Genomic DNA, 16639 nt, shown 5'->3' with positions numbered 1-16639 from the left:
AGAGAATGTTGCTGGCTACAACCACCCCAACACATCCCACCCCTGGGGGGAACCCAACATCTGGGCACCCTGTACTCAACCAAAAGCTTTGATTAAAGAGCTGCTTGTGGCTTGGGCTATGAAGATAACACTTTCTGCACCCACAGAGCCATCAAGAGATCTCTTTTCTGCCCTCTTGGCTACCTTTAGAATACCCAGAGGACATTAGATCACCTCTGGGGCTTCCACACCATGGCCTAACTGGGCTGAACTGAGACCAAAAGTTTGAAAGCTGTTGGGAAGAAGGACATTGTTTTAGTCCCTCAGAAAAAACAAGCTTTAAAAACTCCCAGTTACTGTAAGCCTGCCAGCACTCAGAATTTATATAAAATAACTCATTTAAATGCAGTAAAAAAATGCATCACAATCTGAGAGAAGAATCCTTGGAACTTGAAGGCACTGTCTGTACATGGTTAAAATTCACCATCGAATTCTGAGCAATTACTCGCAGCACTCGGGTTATAAAGCATTTACACAGACACACTAAATAGAAGCTTTTTCCAAAGCAGGAAAAGAGGCGCCACAAAACATAAAAATCTCCCTCATTCTTGTGTGCCGACAGCAGCCTGTGGTGTGACCTTCCACCCCTGTCCCCTGGCCCTGGGTTTCCAAGGCAGCACCATCAATCCATCCAACCTCTGAGCACACTAATGGCCAACTCTGCTCCCCTCGAGCAGCTCGGGCACCAGCTGCCTCCACACACGTGTATTCTGTCTGGCTCTGGAGCCTTGCTGAAGAACTTAGGGCTGAGCAGGGTGAGATGATGCAGAGAGGATGCTCTCTCTGTCTGTCCTCCTGGCACACACACCTTGAGGTTCCTGCCCCGAGTCCCACAGATTTCCCAGCCCAGAACAAGTGGAGATCTCCCAGAAAAATTCAATAAATGGCATTCCTCCAGTAACAAATATGCCAGCAGAGAAATGCAAACCCATCCTTCTGTAGATATGGCATTTGTGTTTGAGGGGCTGCAGGAGGGAGATTCCAAAGGGATTTAAGCACCTGGCAGGTTGGGAATCTCTCCTGAGCCCTCATTTCCCACCTGTGAAATGGGCTGAATGACACCCAGCCAGCCTTGTAGAGGGCTTTGCTTTTCATCAATCCACTTCCCTGTCTAGAAGTCAGGTCTCACCTACTCCACCCTCACCCTACACTGCCTCGGGGCCTCAGGACCCTCACCCTGAACAGAGACATCCATTCATCCACTGGGAGTCTGGCAGTACCATGGAAGCAACCTCTGACACACGCTGGTACCAACCTTGGGCACTGTGCACCACAAGCATGACTTCTGCACACAGCGAGTCCTGCCCAAACTTCTGCCTCATTCCTTTCTGACAGTCCCTCCTCAGTTTACTTTCCAATTATCTCTGCACTTCCCACTGAAAGACAGGACACAGTTTAAGGAACTTGAGCAATTTTTTCAAACTTGAATGGCCTCTACCCAAAGGAAGCCAGATGCACTCAAACACAGCCCAAGAGTCTCAGTCCTCAGACAATACCCTGTGAAGTGGGAGCTTTAGTTTTTCTTCATTAGCAGACTGAAAGTCCATCAAATACAGCAGGGCACCAGCCTCTCCCTGGCCATTCTCTACTTGAGACTTGTTCTACCTTTTCAAAAGCTCTTTTCAGTTACACAATCAAAAAATTCTTTAAGGACTACATCTAGAACATCTCTAAAAATTGTTTGTTCTTTCCCTGAGAGCTCACATCTACTTATTGGATGGAGGAGCCAAGAGGAGAGAACAAATATTTCATGGAACAGACATTGCACATAAATATTGTCTCTGACACAGATGTGCTGTGAATACAACTGCATCCTCACATCAATTACACTCCAAAAGCTACATGTGTAGAAGTCAAACAAATAAATAAATGTAAGCTTGAAATAAAAAATTATTTAAAATTCTAGCAAGCTGCTTTACCTTATAACCATTCTTTCTTGTGACACGTTGAGCTGGTTCCTATTCTAATAACACATCCATGTACCTGCACAGGTACAAGGGATGTGTACAAATCACATCTTGCAAAACAACTGTTGGCAAAGAGTGGGATTTGAGTATTCATTATTCACTGCTCAACAGTTACATACATTTTAATTCTGACCTCAAAACATAATTTGGACCATGGCAGATGTTTCCTACAGCACAGGCTGCTTTTGGATAAGAGTTAATTCAGTTTGGACATGGCAGCAATGAAGAAAGGGATTTAAACATTTTCTGCTCATTCTCCAAGCTTAATGCTGCAGAGGTAAAAATGAGGGAGGACTAAATTGAATGGCTGAATTTGCCTCTCTCAGCCTCAGCTCTGGATCCAGCCCAGGCGGGTGAGGTTGTGCCTCCCTGTCACCTCTGTGACATCAGCCTACGTCAAAAAGAAATTAAATTATTTTAATGAGGTTCTGCTGAATGCATACTGGTGGAACAAAGAGAGTAACCTCTAGTTTTAAGCTGCTAAATTTTCATCAGAAGAACGGGACATACTCCTCTTCAAAACTCTTCCTTCTCTCCCCTTGTTACCCTGAGCAGCTCCCTCCTGCTATTTGACATTAATAAGTAGATCATTACTTCACCAGCTGCACTTTAAAATCTTCTGTAAGGTAAGATCCAATTGCAATTTTACATCCACATAGTTGCCCACTCTGAAGGGCCCTGAAATGCTCTTAACGAGTTGTGTGCACAGGGATCGGCTCTTCACACATCAGCGGAACAGGCTTGGGAAGCGACAGCTGCTTCCATAGTGCACAGGCAGTGGAGCAGTTTAAGGGGAAGAGAAATGGTATAAATAATTGAAATCACAGCAAGAAATGTAGGCAGAGCAGAGGGAAGGAGGGCAACTCCAAAGAAGCTGGCAGCAGGAGAAGAAATAAGGACTTCTCCTGAAAGCCAAACTAAACATGAGTGCATGTACAAAATCCACACCTTCTTGCCGATGTGCTACGCCACACACCAGCAGACTAAAGAATTTCTTGACCTTTCCTGCACTGGCTGGCAGTGATCTGAATTCTACCCACCTACAAGCTTGTCTCTTGTCAACATCTTCCCTTTCCTCCTCTCCATGAAACACTGAAGTCTGATGCAAATGACCCCCACGTACGTCCCAGCACTGCAGTGACCTTGGTAACCAAGCAATGCTGATGAGTCAATGTGGATTTCAAATTCTGCCACTGACAACCACCTCACCCACAGGGACTCACTCCTCCTGGCCCAGCCTTTCATGGTGAAGCTCTCTGGGAGGGTTCCCAGGGCACCCAGGACATTTAGGGCACACTAGAGAGGATCCTGGTCCCAGCTGGGGCCTCTGAGCACCATCAGGGGTACCTGCAGAAATGGCAACCTTTGGTTAGCAGGCTTGCAGAACAGCTAACCAGCACTCTGCAACAACAGACAAGTGCTGAAAATTTCAATCCCAGGAGTAAAACACCTCCTCTGATGACCACAGCTGCTACGAAGGACTAAAGGTTGTAATTTTTCTTGGCCTTTAACTATTACAGCAATACTCGTTGGCCTGCATTTTAGAAGTTAGGGACAGCACGACCTAGGCTAAGCGATCTGCCACTGTCTTGACAGATTTCCAAAGAGACATGAAGTATCTGCCTTTCTGTGTGTGTGCATCGTGCAAGTCACTTGAGAGCTGTGCAGACATCTGGAAAAAAACAGTTTCTCTCTGGGTAGCACTCACCCAAGCAGGAGATGGCAGGAGATCATTTATAATGCTCTGTGGAGGTAACACTTGACATAACAGCTCCAGGAACTTCTCCATCACAACACTGGGTTGAAGAAAGGACACTTCAATTAGCAACTCAGCTAACCAGACACCTTTAACGGAGCAAGTAATGAGATTTCTTAATGAGTGCTTCATCTGAAGGGTGTGCAGTGATACCAAGACCCAGGTGAAAATGCCCATCAAGATCTCTGTGCAAGTCACAAGTGTGTAGGATAGATATCTTATTTCAAGCAGCAATCAATTGATTTTAAGGAATCAGCTGTCGGAGTTTGCCAGACTCCTCTTGCAGAATGTCAGGCAAAAATTTTTAGGCAAAAAGGCTGTACCAGGCATCACTGTTAAAGCTGAGCCCTGCTCCTGGAGTCACAGGGCACACTACTGTGATCAGAAGGTGAAGATGTCTTGACACTGACTCTTCTGTGTGAGCATTTCAATTTAAGAGTTGATGTTCAAGAATCATGTCACCAAAACAAAAAATGACCACATTTTTTAAACATGACCCATTTCCTTAAGAGCCTTCCAGAGGCTGCAAGGATCCCACGTATCCTTTTCTCCACACACAGCCTGCTTGGCAAGTGCCTTATCAGGGTGTGCCCAGTTGCACATCACACCCTTGTGCAGACTACCTGCCCCAAACCCAGGTATGGAAAGGCTGAGCTTCACGTGCCTCTAAGGGCATCCTCCAGATGGGACAGGCAAGTGACAGCTCATGGTGGTGTCAACAGCAGTTCTGGTGTCAAGAGCAAATTACAGTTCACAGCAAAAAGAGACACACCAACTCGTGGATTTCAGCACAAAACTGGCCCTTCTAACCTCTCTCTGCCACGTGAGGGAGATTGGAAACCCAAGTCCACCTTGGACGGGACAGAATTTCCCCTTTGACTTCTCACTAAGAACAAGAAAGTCCTTCTGTACTTCTAGAGACAACTGAGCTTTACAAGGCTGCCATGCCAGCAAGTAAAGATGGGAACCTTGTGGTTTCAGAGGGGCTGCTACTGAGAAGCTGCATTTGGGCACTCTCCAAATGAATGATGGGACTCTTTCCCTGACAAAAGAGGCATGAACAGCATCTGTCCTCTGGAGAGCAAAGGAATGGTGCCAACCGCCAATCCTCCTCTTCCAGCTGGAGGACAGCTCGTGGGCAGCCATCTCCAGCTGAGAGTCTCCAGATTGCTCCCATTGTGGGACACACAGCCTGGCTCACCACAAGATGCTGCAGCCAGCTCAGACATGCCTCAGTTCACTTGGGGAACACTTGATGTGAGGCTGGAGAGAAATGGCTCTCTGACAGCTGGAAAATGCAGCTGACTGAGCTGCTGGGGGATAATAAAAGATCAGCCACTTCCTAGAGGTGCTTTTCTGTCACCCACATTCTTAGAGGTGCATTTGTGCCACCCTTTTCTCTGACCATGGGGTCTCAGATAACAGGGTTTCTGTAGTGCAAAGCTTTGAACGCTTTTAACTGAGCCAACCCCATGCAAATGTCAAGGTCTCAGTCATTACAAAACTGCTCCTTTCTCTTTCTGCCATCCTCCATTCCATCCATGGGGTGTCCATTAGATTCAAACACAAAGAGCCTACAACAAGAGCCTCATTAGCTGACTGTACAACTGGATTTGTTTTGCAGCACAGCGCCGTCCCCCACACCGCAAGGCAGAGCTCATGATGGGGGAAAAAAAATGGATCAATTTAAAAAATATCTTGCACACCTAAATGTTACATGCAGCTCTTCTGTCAGACTTAAAACAACAGCACTACCAGCTATAAAACAGGGGAAAAAAACCCCAGGAAGTCTCTCAAAACAGCAGACCAAATGAAAGGAGAAAAAGATGAAGGAGGTTTCAAATCTGCCCTGGAGAGAATGTGTGTCACAGCTTTAACCTGCTGTGGGGAGGGGGAAAAAAGGAAACAGGGCAGCAGAGACCAGAAATCAGATTTATTATGACCAACCAGGTAAATAAAAGATAGATGATCACCAAAAGAGGATGGCTGTGTTGGAATCAGACAGCTTCTGAAAATGTCTAGTCAGCTTTAGCATTTGATACACATGAAATTGGTGTCCACACAAGAGTATTCTCCTGAAAGGATGGGATTTAATGCAGTCAAGATAATTATCTAGATCCTTCTTTATCCCATTAGTGGTTTTCATTCGCATCCTGGAACACCATAAGCGGATTGTTCAAGAATTATTTGCCATCCGCTGTTTCAATCCCGATTGGAATTATCTTTATACCTCAGTATGAAGAAAAGAGATTACATCCCTGCCAGGGCTAGCTGGAATGGCCTCTTTTCTGAGACTCCCTTCATCGTTCTTGTTCTATAAGGTGCTGAAAAGAATTAGAAAATAATTGCCACAGACATGATTTTGCCCTCTCCTCCTCTTCCTTCCCTGCATATGTGTTTGGGAAGAGGAGGAGGAGATGCTCTTCCCACCACATCCCCTGCAGGAGATGCATCACTGCACCTGTAGAGAGATGAAGCTCAGCAAGACTTACTCATCAAATTACCCAGGACAGGATCCAAAAACGCTCCCAGCTTCCTTTTGCACCACGATCCACTAATAAAAGAACAAGGATGAAACTGTTAAAACCAATTAAACATATCAGTTGATGCATGAGCAGGAAGTGGGATTCAGTGCACTGGAGATCCCAGGGGCGTATGCCAAACGTCGCCTCTCGTGCTCTCTAGCAATGTATGTCACTGTGCAAGCTCTGGTGGAGATCAGGCCAACGTCACTCAAACAGACAACACAACCCCTTGCCTCAAGGCCTAGAATAACAAGAAGACAAAATTCCCCTCCCAGCCACTCTAATTGCCTGCCAGATTTTGTATTAATGAAAGAATTACATCTCCATCCAGGTATGGCAAGGACACAGCTCGTCTCCTCATGGGCAGCTGTGACTCTGACCAGCAGTGAGGAAAAAGGCCTGGATACCACAAAAACCATCCCTTCTCCTTAAGGAACATGAAGGAGGTAGGTATTCAGACCCGACATGAATAGGAATGCATGTGTTTTTTAAAGAATCATGCTTTATGGCTGTGTAATGAGATCTGTAGGAGAGGTATCTCTATAAACAAGTTATTAAAAGGGGGAGGAGGAACACAATAATAGCAGGTGCCAATTACTCAGCTCCCAGCAGAGACTTTTCAATTTCTCACCTTCCCCCAAAGCAAGATGTGCCTCTGTATGGCACCACATTCACTTGCAAGTGTGAGACCCTTCAGAGTGTGGCTTCTCTCCCCCTGGCAGAGCTCCACTGCCACCAGAGCGGAGCCGCCCCTCGCCCCACCAGCCCTGCGGCCAACACACCATTAAATTAATCTGGAAACTTAATGTAACCGTATTTTTATTTGACTTCAGAAACTGGCCACTCCTCCCATCAAGAGGAACAGTGAATTTGTGAGCTGACTGCAACTGCCAGGTTTGCATCTCTGCAAGTATCTGCTTCCTTCTGGGAACAAAACACCAGTAATGATTTTGTGATTTTAAGATGCCAGCATTGTTTCAGACAGTAAATGTCCACCCTGGAGCTGTCAGAGGGACCCCATCCTTTAAAGCAAGCACACCAAGGTAATGATTAACATTACAAAAGTAATTTGAGCCTCTAAAATAATTGTTTTCAAAATCAGCAAATAATTACCAAGGCCTTCAGCAATCAATACCCAAGATAAATAGAAGATTAAATTGCAAAAGAAACAGGAGAAAGTACTTAATATTTGCCAAACACTTGCCAAATACACTTTTTCATGGCAACCAAATACTTCCAGTAAATAGATATTTTAGCTCACTGGAGAGGCACTTTCAGAAAGTAATAAATTAATCCAATAAAACAGACAGACAGGGTGGAACCAGACATTAACGAAACACAAACTGATCTATACAGAGCCAACCCACAATCCATGTCCTAATTATGCTCATCCACCACTCAGAGCACTTACCTCCCCCACCCAGGTCAGCTCTTTAGCTCGGGGAAAATACATGTTTCATGTGGATTCACTGGCACAACAAAGTGGAGAATTTCAGCCATCAAATGACAAAGCTTGTGCTCAGCCAGAATTTGCATTTCCAGTTTTTTTCCTAAATACTTCTTGCTCCTCAAAGTTAGCAAACTAATCTCCTTTTAAACACAATTTTTGCTTTTCCATCAAGTTAGCTGAAGCTCTGTATGTGAAGTGCAGGATGAGCTCCTGCTGCCCATCAGCTCCAGCTGATGTGACGCCTGTGGAAACATCCCCACGGCACATCCTCACTCTGGCATCAGGATGGTCTGTCCTGGGGGCTGTGCCTGGCCTCACCACCACTCCAGAGACCCACAACAGCCCCAGAAACTCAGTGCAAGGACCAGCACCATCCCAAGCATCTAAATCCTCCCCAAGCAGTCTAAACCAGATTCTACCCAAAATCACTGCTTGGTGTTAAGAAAGCCACACTATTGGGTCAGTATCTGGTAAAGTTCTTCAAAAAGTGGATAACGTGAACCGGTCAAGATTAAGAGAGGGAAGACATGGGAAGATCTCCATCCTGGTCATTTTCTACAACATCAAAGGAAGAAGAAAGGGAGGAAACTGAGGGAAATAGAAGACAAAGGGAAAAGATATCAAAGCCAGCTCCAGAGAGCGCAATGAGAGGTGGCACAAGAAAGGAATAGTTAAAACATGAAAGGCGAGATCAAATAAAGTAAAAGCTCACAGTCTGGGCACAGAGCAGAGGAAGGGGAGACCACCCCAACACTTCTGCCAGCATTAACTGAATAATTTATCTGATAGGTACTTGTCTGTGGTTGACTCTGACAGAGCTCAGCCACTGCCAGACCCATCCATTCACCCGGCAAAGGACACAGACAAACACTGCTCTTGTTTTTCACGTGGGGACACACCCTGGGGACGCTGCACAGCAGCTCTGCTCCCCTGACTGTCTTTTGGGGAGGAATAAAGAAACATAGTTCTCCCTCAGAAATCCTCTCCAGCTTCTGGGTGAATTTCTTGATACTGGCAGGGCTGGCCTCACTACTACACTTGAACTAAACCACTACATGTTTTCACTGTATAAAATATATATACACAGATCTTTAAGGAGCTAATTTCTCAGGACTGGAAGGGTTTCTTTGATTATTTACAAGAGCTTGTAAACACAACCTTTTGGTACCACAGGCCTCCTCCCCAAGCCATGACATTCCTCAAAACACTGACAATACACAGAGGACTTAGTGCCACGTAAGTACAAGCAGTAAGTGACAAAAAGGGGTCTCTGAACCTTCCAGAAAGCTTTGGCCTTGCAGCGAGAGAAGAAAAACCTAAGTGCTCTAAGACAGACTTGAAAATGCAATCAGGATGGTCTAAAAACTCATTATTCAACAGGTATGGACCAGGCAGCAGCACTGACGTAAGCCAACACCTTGCTCTTCCTACAGTTCAGCATCCATCCCACTACCAACAGCTCCTAAACCACCAGTGGCAATTATGGCCACAAGTAAATGGACACTGCAGCACAACAAAACTCATCATGAACATAAAAGACAGGTGGAGATTAATTTTTGCCCAGAAGTTTCTTTAATGCCTAATGATTTACATTTTAACGCTGCTGCTGTCCTCTTTAATATAAGCAGAAATTAAAATATCTTGCACAAGTCATTTTCGTGTGCATTTCTAGTCACTTCAAAATACAGATTAACCTTTGGGTAAGCGTTTATCCTGTATGTAGCACAGGAGGGATGGAGTATTTAAATACTGGCAAGGCAGGAGCAGGCAGGAGAGAGGACAGAGTTACAGAGCCATCCCTGTGCATCAGAGATGCATCCATGCTAATGCACTGATCCTGGAGACTCAAATGTGACTTGACACTGGGACAAAAACAGAAAGAGAATTGGCCAGTGACACAATTAATGCAGAAAGAGATTCTTTAATACAGGAATCTGCCACTCCCAGACTTTCCTGCTCTGCAAGGGAAGCCTGATGCAAGCTCAAAAATAAACCCAAGAAGGGCATTTGAATAAAAACTGACACTGAATAAAAAGCCTCCTATGCTGCAATTCAACTGAAAAAGGCAGAAAAAAATTTTTCCCCTCCATCAAAGACAACAATCCTGTGCCTGTATCAGGAAGCTGCTAAGCAGATACTTGATCAGCCCTCCCTGAAAAGACTCTCCTCCTAACAATGCAAACCTGCCCATCCCCGCTGAAGTTCTTTGATTATTTTAATACTTTCCACAATCCTTTAATTTGCCCAGTGAGTTCTGCCACCACAGCAGCCCTCTTCACCCACCCAATCTCACACCCTCTTCATCTCTGTCTCATAAGAAAACTTGAACATTACAATTGGCACAAAAATGATATGGAAAATCTTTACCAGGAACATTAAGCATCATCTCTAAGTATTTTTAGGCAGGTGGCTCAGCCTCAAGAGTTTCCTTCCAAGTCCTGGTGGCTGTGGATGCCTGTGCTGAGCCAGGCACCCCAGAATGGGTATTTGTTTGTGTTACTTTATACCACAAACAGAAAAACTGGTCCTTTGGTGACTGGTTTGGGAGAACCATGGATAATCCAAGCCTACCTGCAGGAGCCTTATCCATCTATTGCTAAAGCAATTTCTCCAGCACTTAGTGGCTTCAAGGCTTTCTGGAGATGACTGGCAGCTTCACTTAAACTAGCCAGCTATAGATGTGTTTTACATTAAACACTAAGTGAATAATCAATGAACATTCAGGATATAAGTACAAATCAATGATTTGTTTTAGATGAATCAAAGGGAATCGCAAATGAGTTTTGTTCTGCAACAGAAGTAAACCAAGAGAAGTACTTGATGTAATTGGGGGTGTGTGTGTGTTAACCTCCTCTGACTGCTCCTCTCCTACGTGCTGACACAGACCCTGCTGTCACAGAAGTGTGGCAGTGTCCTCCAAACCTCAGAGACAAGAGATGTCACTGTCCCCAGAGAGTAGATGGGAGCTGAGGCATGAAACCAGCCAGCTGAATTTTCCAGGACTGGGAGGGACACAGCACAGCCACAACTCCAGGTCTGTGCTGAAGAGCACAGGTTAGGAGAGATTCCTTGTAACTTCAACTCCATCACACAGCCACAGCGTTTACTGTGGGAGCAGCAATGGGACACAGCAACTGCACACACAATACCGGTCAAGAGCCCCATTTAATGGCCTTAAAAAAACCTGCAAATAAATAAAAAACAGTATACAGGTGACTCCAGACAATGAACTACTTATTTTGATAAATGCATATCAACAGATTGCACAGTGCCTCTCGTTCTTGGGATGAATTTGTTCAAGTCACAGGTGCAATAACTTTGCAAATGCTGCCACATTCCAGCCACCAATTTCACACATCTGCTGAGCACCACCCAGCCCATGTAAAGTCTCTCAGAAATGCTCCTGCACATCATTTTGTTCACCACCCATTTTAATGACAGATTTCCAAGCTCCATGGTTCCCTAGCCAGGTCCTTGCCTGCTCCTCCTCAGCCCTCAAAAGCACTCCTGGGTCTCCTGCTGGTGTCTCTCCTCCTGGGAAACGCTTGCAAGGGTTGCCGTGAAGCAATCCCAGCTCAAACCAGGACTTGCACTCGTATCCATTTCGCTGCAGGCAGTGCCTGAGACCTCAAAGAAACTACAAAAACCTGAAGTCAAGCTGGTGCAGGCAACAGAAATGAAAAAGCAGCGGGAACCCCACATGCCGCAGGACACGGCTCGTATTTAATGGTATCAAGCTTTGACTCTGCTGCTTCCAGAGCGGATTAGTGTTCACGGCTTTTATGCACTATAGAAGAAGACTTTGTAAACACACTCAGAGGAACATCCCTCCGGGACAAAGTTTGCTTCCCACAAAGGACACCCCCAGCGAGCAGAGCATCCCGCCGCGCGCGGCACTGCACGAGCGATATTTCCTTACAGAGCCCTCCCTGCTGCACCAGAGCAACCTCCACGCTGCAGCCAGTGCCCCACAGCCACCAAACCCAGCCTCCTGCTCCTCACCACACTCACAAACCAAGGGAGAAACCCTGGGCTCAGACCTGCACCAGGACACCCAGCCAGGATGTGCCTGGTGAGCCTTTCAAGGCGCTGTGCGCTTCCACAACATCCACAGGAAGAACAGTTCCCACGAGGTGAGCATCCAAAATACCACACAGCTGATCTTGGGGGTGTGAAGCCACCACACAAACAGCAACACCACTTTGCAGGCAAATCTACAGCTACAGAGTTGACTGCAGTTGGGGTTTTATGATGTAAGCCAGGAGTTGGCTGGCAATGAGTAACTCAAAATCATTAAAATTTGATGGAGAAAAAACTTCCCAGGGGAAGCCTGCACAGGCAACATGGGTCCAGAGCCTGCCCTGAGCTACACAGCCACACTGAGGAGGTACCATGCCAACCTCTACCTGTAGCATTTCCAACAGGCAGCACATTGGGAGTCTCCTAAAAGGTTCAACACAAGATTTAAAATTTCCTGTTCAATTAAAAATCAAATCTCAACACTTAAACCCCAAATATCCTGCAGCATTTATGGCTCTGGCACAGGCTGCAAAGGACAAGGAGAAGGGCTGTATAAACAGTACATGGCCAGTCAGTCAAGATAAGAACAAACATTATGGATGAGAACTGAACGGTTTTCACCACTGGAAATTAATAAACCACAACAATTTAATTGGTAGGTTAAATTGTTTGCCTTCATCCTATCTGTACTTGTGACTCACCTAAAGCCATGAAACCTTCTTGGTTATCTTGATCCCTCAGTAAGTCCCAAGTGCCCTGGAGTCCCCACATCGGGCACATTAACACCCAAACCTGCCTGCACCTTCCCAAAGGCCTGATCCTCCACAATTAAACCCTACACGTCCAGTGCCTGACACCAGGTTACAAAAGAGCTTTCTGCAGGCCAGCTTGTGGTTTTGGGAAGTGAAACCATATTTGAATCTAAAATCAGCAAAGAAAGAATATCAGACTTTGGCCAAGACACCTACCACCATGAGGCACAGCACGTGGCCCACCTCCGAACAGCCCGTGATGCTGGACACCGGCTGCCTGGGTGAGTGGCTGTGCTATTTGAGGCTGCCCTTCTCTTCCCACTCCAGCAGACTATTTCAAACCCCGTTTATAATTGGAAAGAGGCAGCATCTGTTTTTTCAGGCCATGAGGTCAAAACTTTACTAATAACCACAGCAGAGCAGAACACCATTAGCAGGTAAACAAGCCCTGAGCTGGTCTCAGAAAAGCAGCTCTAGAGATGGTTTGTTCTGGTTTATTTTCTTTCAATTAATTGTTTTGTCCTCTCAACACAGAGTGGGAAGACACGCAGATTCTGCAATGCCTTACATTTTAATATCATATTATTCCCCACTGGAGGCAATGCAGACACCTTGCCAGCACCACCTTCCCCAGAACTCAATGACATCAGCAACTCAGGATCACAGGGAATTGTCTCCAGTCACTCACAAGGGATGACAGATGTTACAGAGGACTGGCAAATACAAAGCCTATCTTTGAAAAATACAGGTACGAGAATAAGGAGGAAGGAAATTATAGAATAATCAGCTTAACTTCAGTTGAAGTGCTTAGAAAACAAGGAGAACTTGAACAAGGGATAACCTCTGTTCATCAAGAACAAATCACATCAAATCTCTCATATTTCTTTCAGTGACAGGGCATCAGGACTTGCAGGAATGGGAGAAGAAGCAAAGATTTCAGAGACCTCTGATAGTGTCTGATGGGACATCCCCATAACGTATCCAGGGATGCAGGGACTGGCCTGAGCTGCCCGAAGGTAGGACCAGCACTGCTGGGAGGACCAGCTGTGAACGGGGCACTGCTCTCTGAGCACTGCCTGGGGGCTCTACTGAAGCACCTTCCAGTGGAACCCATCCCAGATCCAACACCAGTCAGTGTTTTCATCCACAGCTTGGCTGATGGCAGAGAAAACAGGCTGACTGCCCTGGAAGGCTACACCAAGCTGGGAGGGACTGCAAGCACGGAGGAGGATAAGATCAGAATTCAAAACAATCACAATAATTTAGAAGAAGAAGTCTGGAAAAAAAAAAAAGCAACGCAGTTCAACAAGGACAAGCGTGAGGTAATGCAATTTGGTAAGAATAATTAACTGAACAAACACGAGATAATGAATGAAAAGCAGGAAAACATCTGGAGAGGAATAGTTGAAGGGTTGATGGGATAAAAAAATATAAACATGAGTCACCTATGGCAAAAGTGAAAAGCACACACAGTGGGATATATAAACAGGATCATTGTTTGTAAAAGATATGAAGCAACCCTTAGTCTTCTGAACAAAAATACAGCAGCAACTTTGGCCCTGTATCCCAGGTTAAGCATCACTCCTCACCAAGGATGATGGTCCAGAAGAGAGCAACAAGAGCAACTGCAGACTGAGAATACATGACCTAAAAAAGAGTGATCAAAGGAACCAGTGTGGTTTAGTCTGTATTAGTAAGGGAAATGATAGCCATTTCCAAATACATACTGGCCTGCTGCAAAGAAAGACAGAAGGAACTTTTCTGTCTGTGCCCAATAAATGGAAAAAAAAAAAGAGCAATCCTGAAACTAAACTGAAGAAAAAGACATTTCTGTACGAATCATAAGAAAAACCTAATATGAGGGCTGCTAAATGTCAAACAGATTGTCTGGGGAGCTTAGGAGGAGTCCCTGTCATTGGTGGTTTTCAAGAGCGGACAAACATCTGTCAGGAAGGGGTTGGTTATCAGCAATCCTGCGGAGGACAGGAGATGGACTCAGTGACCTCTCAAGGTCTTCTCCAGCTCTGTATGGAATAAGGGCCTGATCCATAAGTGACCACAATAGCTGGAAAGCTGCTGTGCTGACACAGCCAGCCCGTGTTGGCTGTGACCTGCTGTAGCCATCACCGTGTGCAGCTGACAACCTGCTGCTGCCAGAGGAAAACGCGCATCCGGAGAGGATCCTGCCGAGAAGGACAGGGACAGTGGTACCCAGGGTTGTTATTTTGGTACTTGCACGAGCCAAAGGGAAAAGCTGCTTGTTAAAAGTGTGTCAAAGGACAACACAGCCCAGACTGCCTAGTGGGGTTGGCCACCCTGCTTCTGAAAGCAGGAGGGGCTGCTTGGAGCCCACACAGCACTGCACGCTGCTTTTGCTTTATTTATGAGAGGGAGCTGCAAGCAAAGCCACTGCTCAGTGGTAACCACAGGGCAGTTCTCAGAGCGTTCCTCTGCCCCTGAACAACTCCCGTCTAGCACTTCTGTCTGAAAGCAACACACAACAGTAACACCTGGGTATGCAAACATTGTGGCCACTTAAAAATACCAGCAGCAGAAGCAAACCAATCCTCCAAGGCAGCACGCCTGCACTGCAAACACCCAAAACACAAACCTCTGCAGGAGGCAGCTCTAGTGGGATTTAAACCACCTCAGCAGCACAACAGGAGAGCCTTCAGTGATGAATGAGGCAGAGGAATCCAAGCAGCCACCTGTCAGACACCTGCAGCTGCCAGGACAAAATGGCACCTCCCAGGTACCCCTGGCCTGCTGCCAGGGAAGGGGCTGGATTGGCTCATGTCATCTGGCCCATCAGAGCCAAAAAACCTGCACCCAGAGTTGCCCCAGCCCTGATGCCAGCCTTGCACTACGCACAAGCTGCACCTTGTGATGGTGCATGGTGTGCCACAGGAGTGCAAATCCATCAAGTCACAGCTCACACTCACCAAAAGCTGCTTCTCACCTGTAGCAGGGAGAGATGCTTACACAGCCAGTGGAAGGAGAGAGTCAAGGCCTGGTTGGTCAGACCACACACCTTTAATGACCTCTAAAAGTGCAGGAACTGGAAGAGCTGAGCAATTACCACAGGCATAGGAGGTTACACACTCATACACAGTACAGAGACACAATTCAGAAGCAACTGTCAGAATTGTCCTCCAGGCCAGACTAAGTCCAGTGCACTGCTTGAGTGAGAGACTGGGAGGAGAAAAGCAACTATTGTGTTGTCAGGAAAAACCAGCAGCAAGCATCTCTGCAACACCTGCACAGGATTCCTCTGCAGCCTCGGTGGGACAGAGCCCTGCACCTCTGCTCTGCAGCTGCCTACTCAGTGCAAAGCCAGCACCAATATTTGTGTGCTGAAGCCACAGCCCTCACACCTGTCCCACATCCAGTGAAGTTACTGGACTCAGCATCGAGCTACAAGAGACACATGCAGGAAGGCAGAGATGCTCCATCTCCCCTCACCAGTTTGCCCAGAGAACCCCCAGCATTTGAGAGCTCCCCCCAGTTGCTGGCACTACCACACTTTAACGCAGATTTAACCCACCTGGCTCCTATCGCCCATGAAGATTTTGGCCATTAACATGGGAGTGCAAAGAAGCACATCGCCAAAGCCAAGCCAAGCGCACCCCGATCCGGACAACAGCCTGCCCATCACCCCACAGCTCCCCGACCCTCCGTGGGCACCCCTGGCCACAGCGCGGCTGGGGGACGAGCAGAGACCCCCGGCTGGGGCACCTCCCGCCCAGCCGAGCACGGGCAGCGGCCCCAAAGGTTCCACAGGTCACGGTCCCGTGGGGACCAGGGGGTACCGCGGGGCCAGGGGCACAGAGAATCCCGCCGAGTCCGCACCCCTGGGGCTCCAGCAGGATTCTGCCCTTCGGGATCGCCCAGGTTCCAGAGGATGCTCAGGATGTCTGGATCCCAGCGCATCCCCGGGGTCCGACTCGCGGAGTCCCCGCACCCCCTCCCCGGCGGCGGGGCGGCGGCCGGGCCCCCGCGGAGGCGGCCGAGCCCCCCTTACCTTTGTGCCCGCCGAAGGCGCCGTACCAGGAGAGCGAGAGCAGCGCGCACAGGCAGCCGAGCAGCAGCGTGAGCGCCGTGCCGCTGCGGAGCCTCATCGCCTCCTCGCC

At 47.2% G+C, this 16639-nt stretch overlaps 1 protein-coding gene across 2 annotated transcripts in view; it reads right to left on the bottom strand.

Moving 5' to 3' along the window:
* MGAT4B (alpha-1,3-mannosyl-glycoprotein 4-beta-N-acetylglucosaminyltransferase B) overlaps nucleotides 1-16633 on the bottom strand; it is a 50753-nt gene extending 34120 nt beyond the window's left edge. For both annotated transcript variants that reach the window (XM_015641842.1, XM_015641843.1), the window contains exon 1: nucleotides 16531-16633. In XM_015641842.1, coding sequence (XP_015497328.1) covers nucleotides 16531-16627 — 97 coding nt within the window. In that variant the 5' untranslated portion in view covers nucleotides 16628-16633. The remainder of the gene's footprint in view (nucleotides 1-16530) is intronic.
* Between the last annotated feature and the right edge of the window lie 6 nt (nucleotides 16634-16639).

This window comes from Parus major, chromosome 13 (assembly GCF_001522545.3).
Source record: "Parus major isolate Abel chromosome 13, Parus_major1.1, whole genome shotgun sequence".
NCBI classification, from domain to species: Eukaryota; Metazoa; Chordata; class Aves; order Passeriformes; family Paridae; genus Parus; species Parus major.
This window is presented reverse-complemented; position numbering and strand designations above follow the sequence as displayed.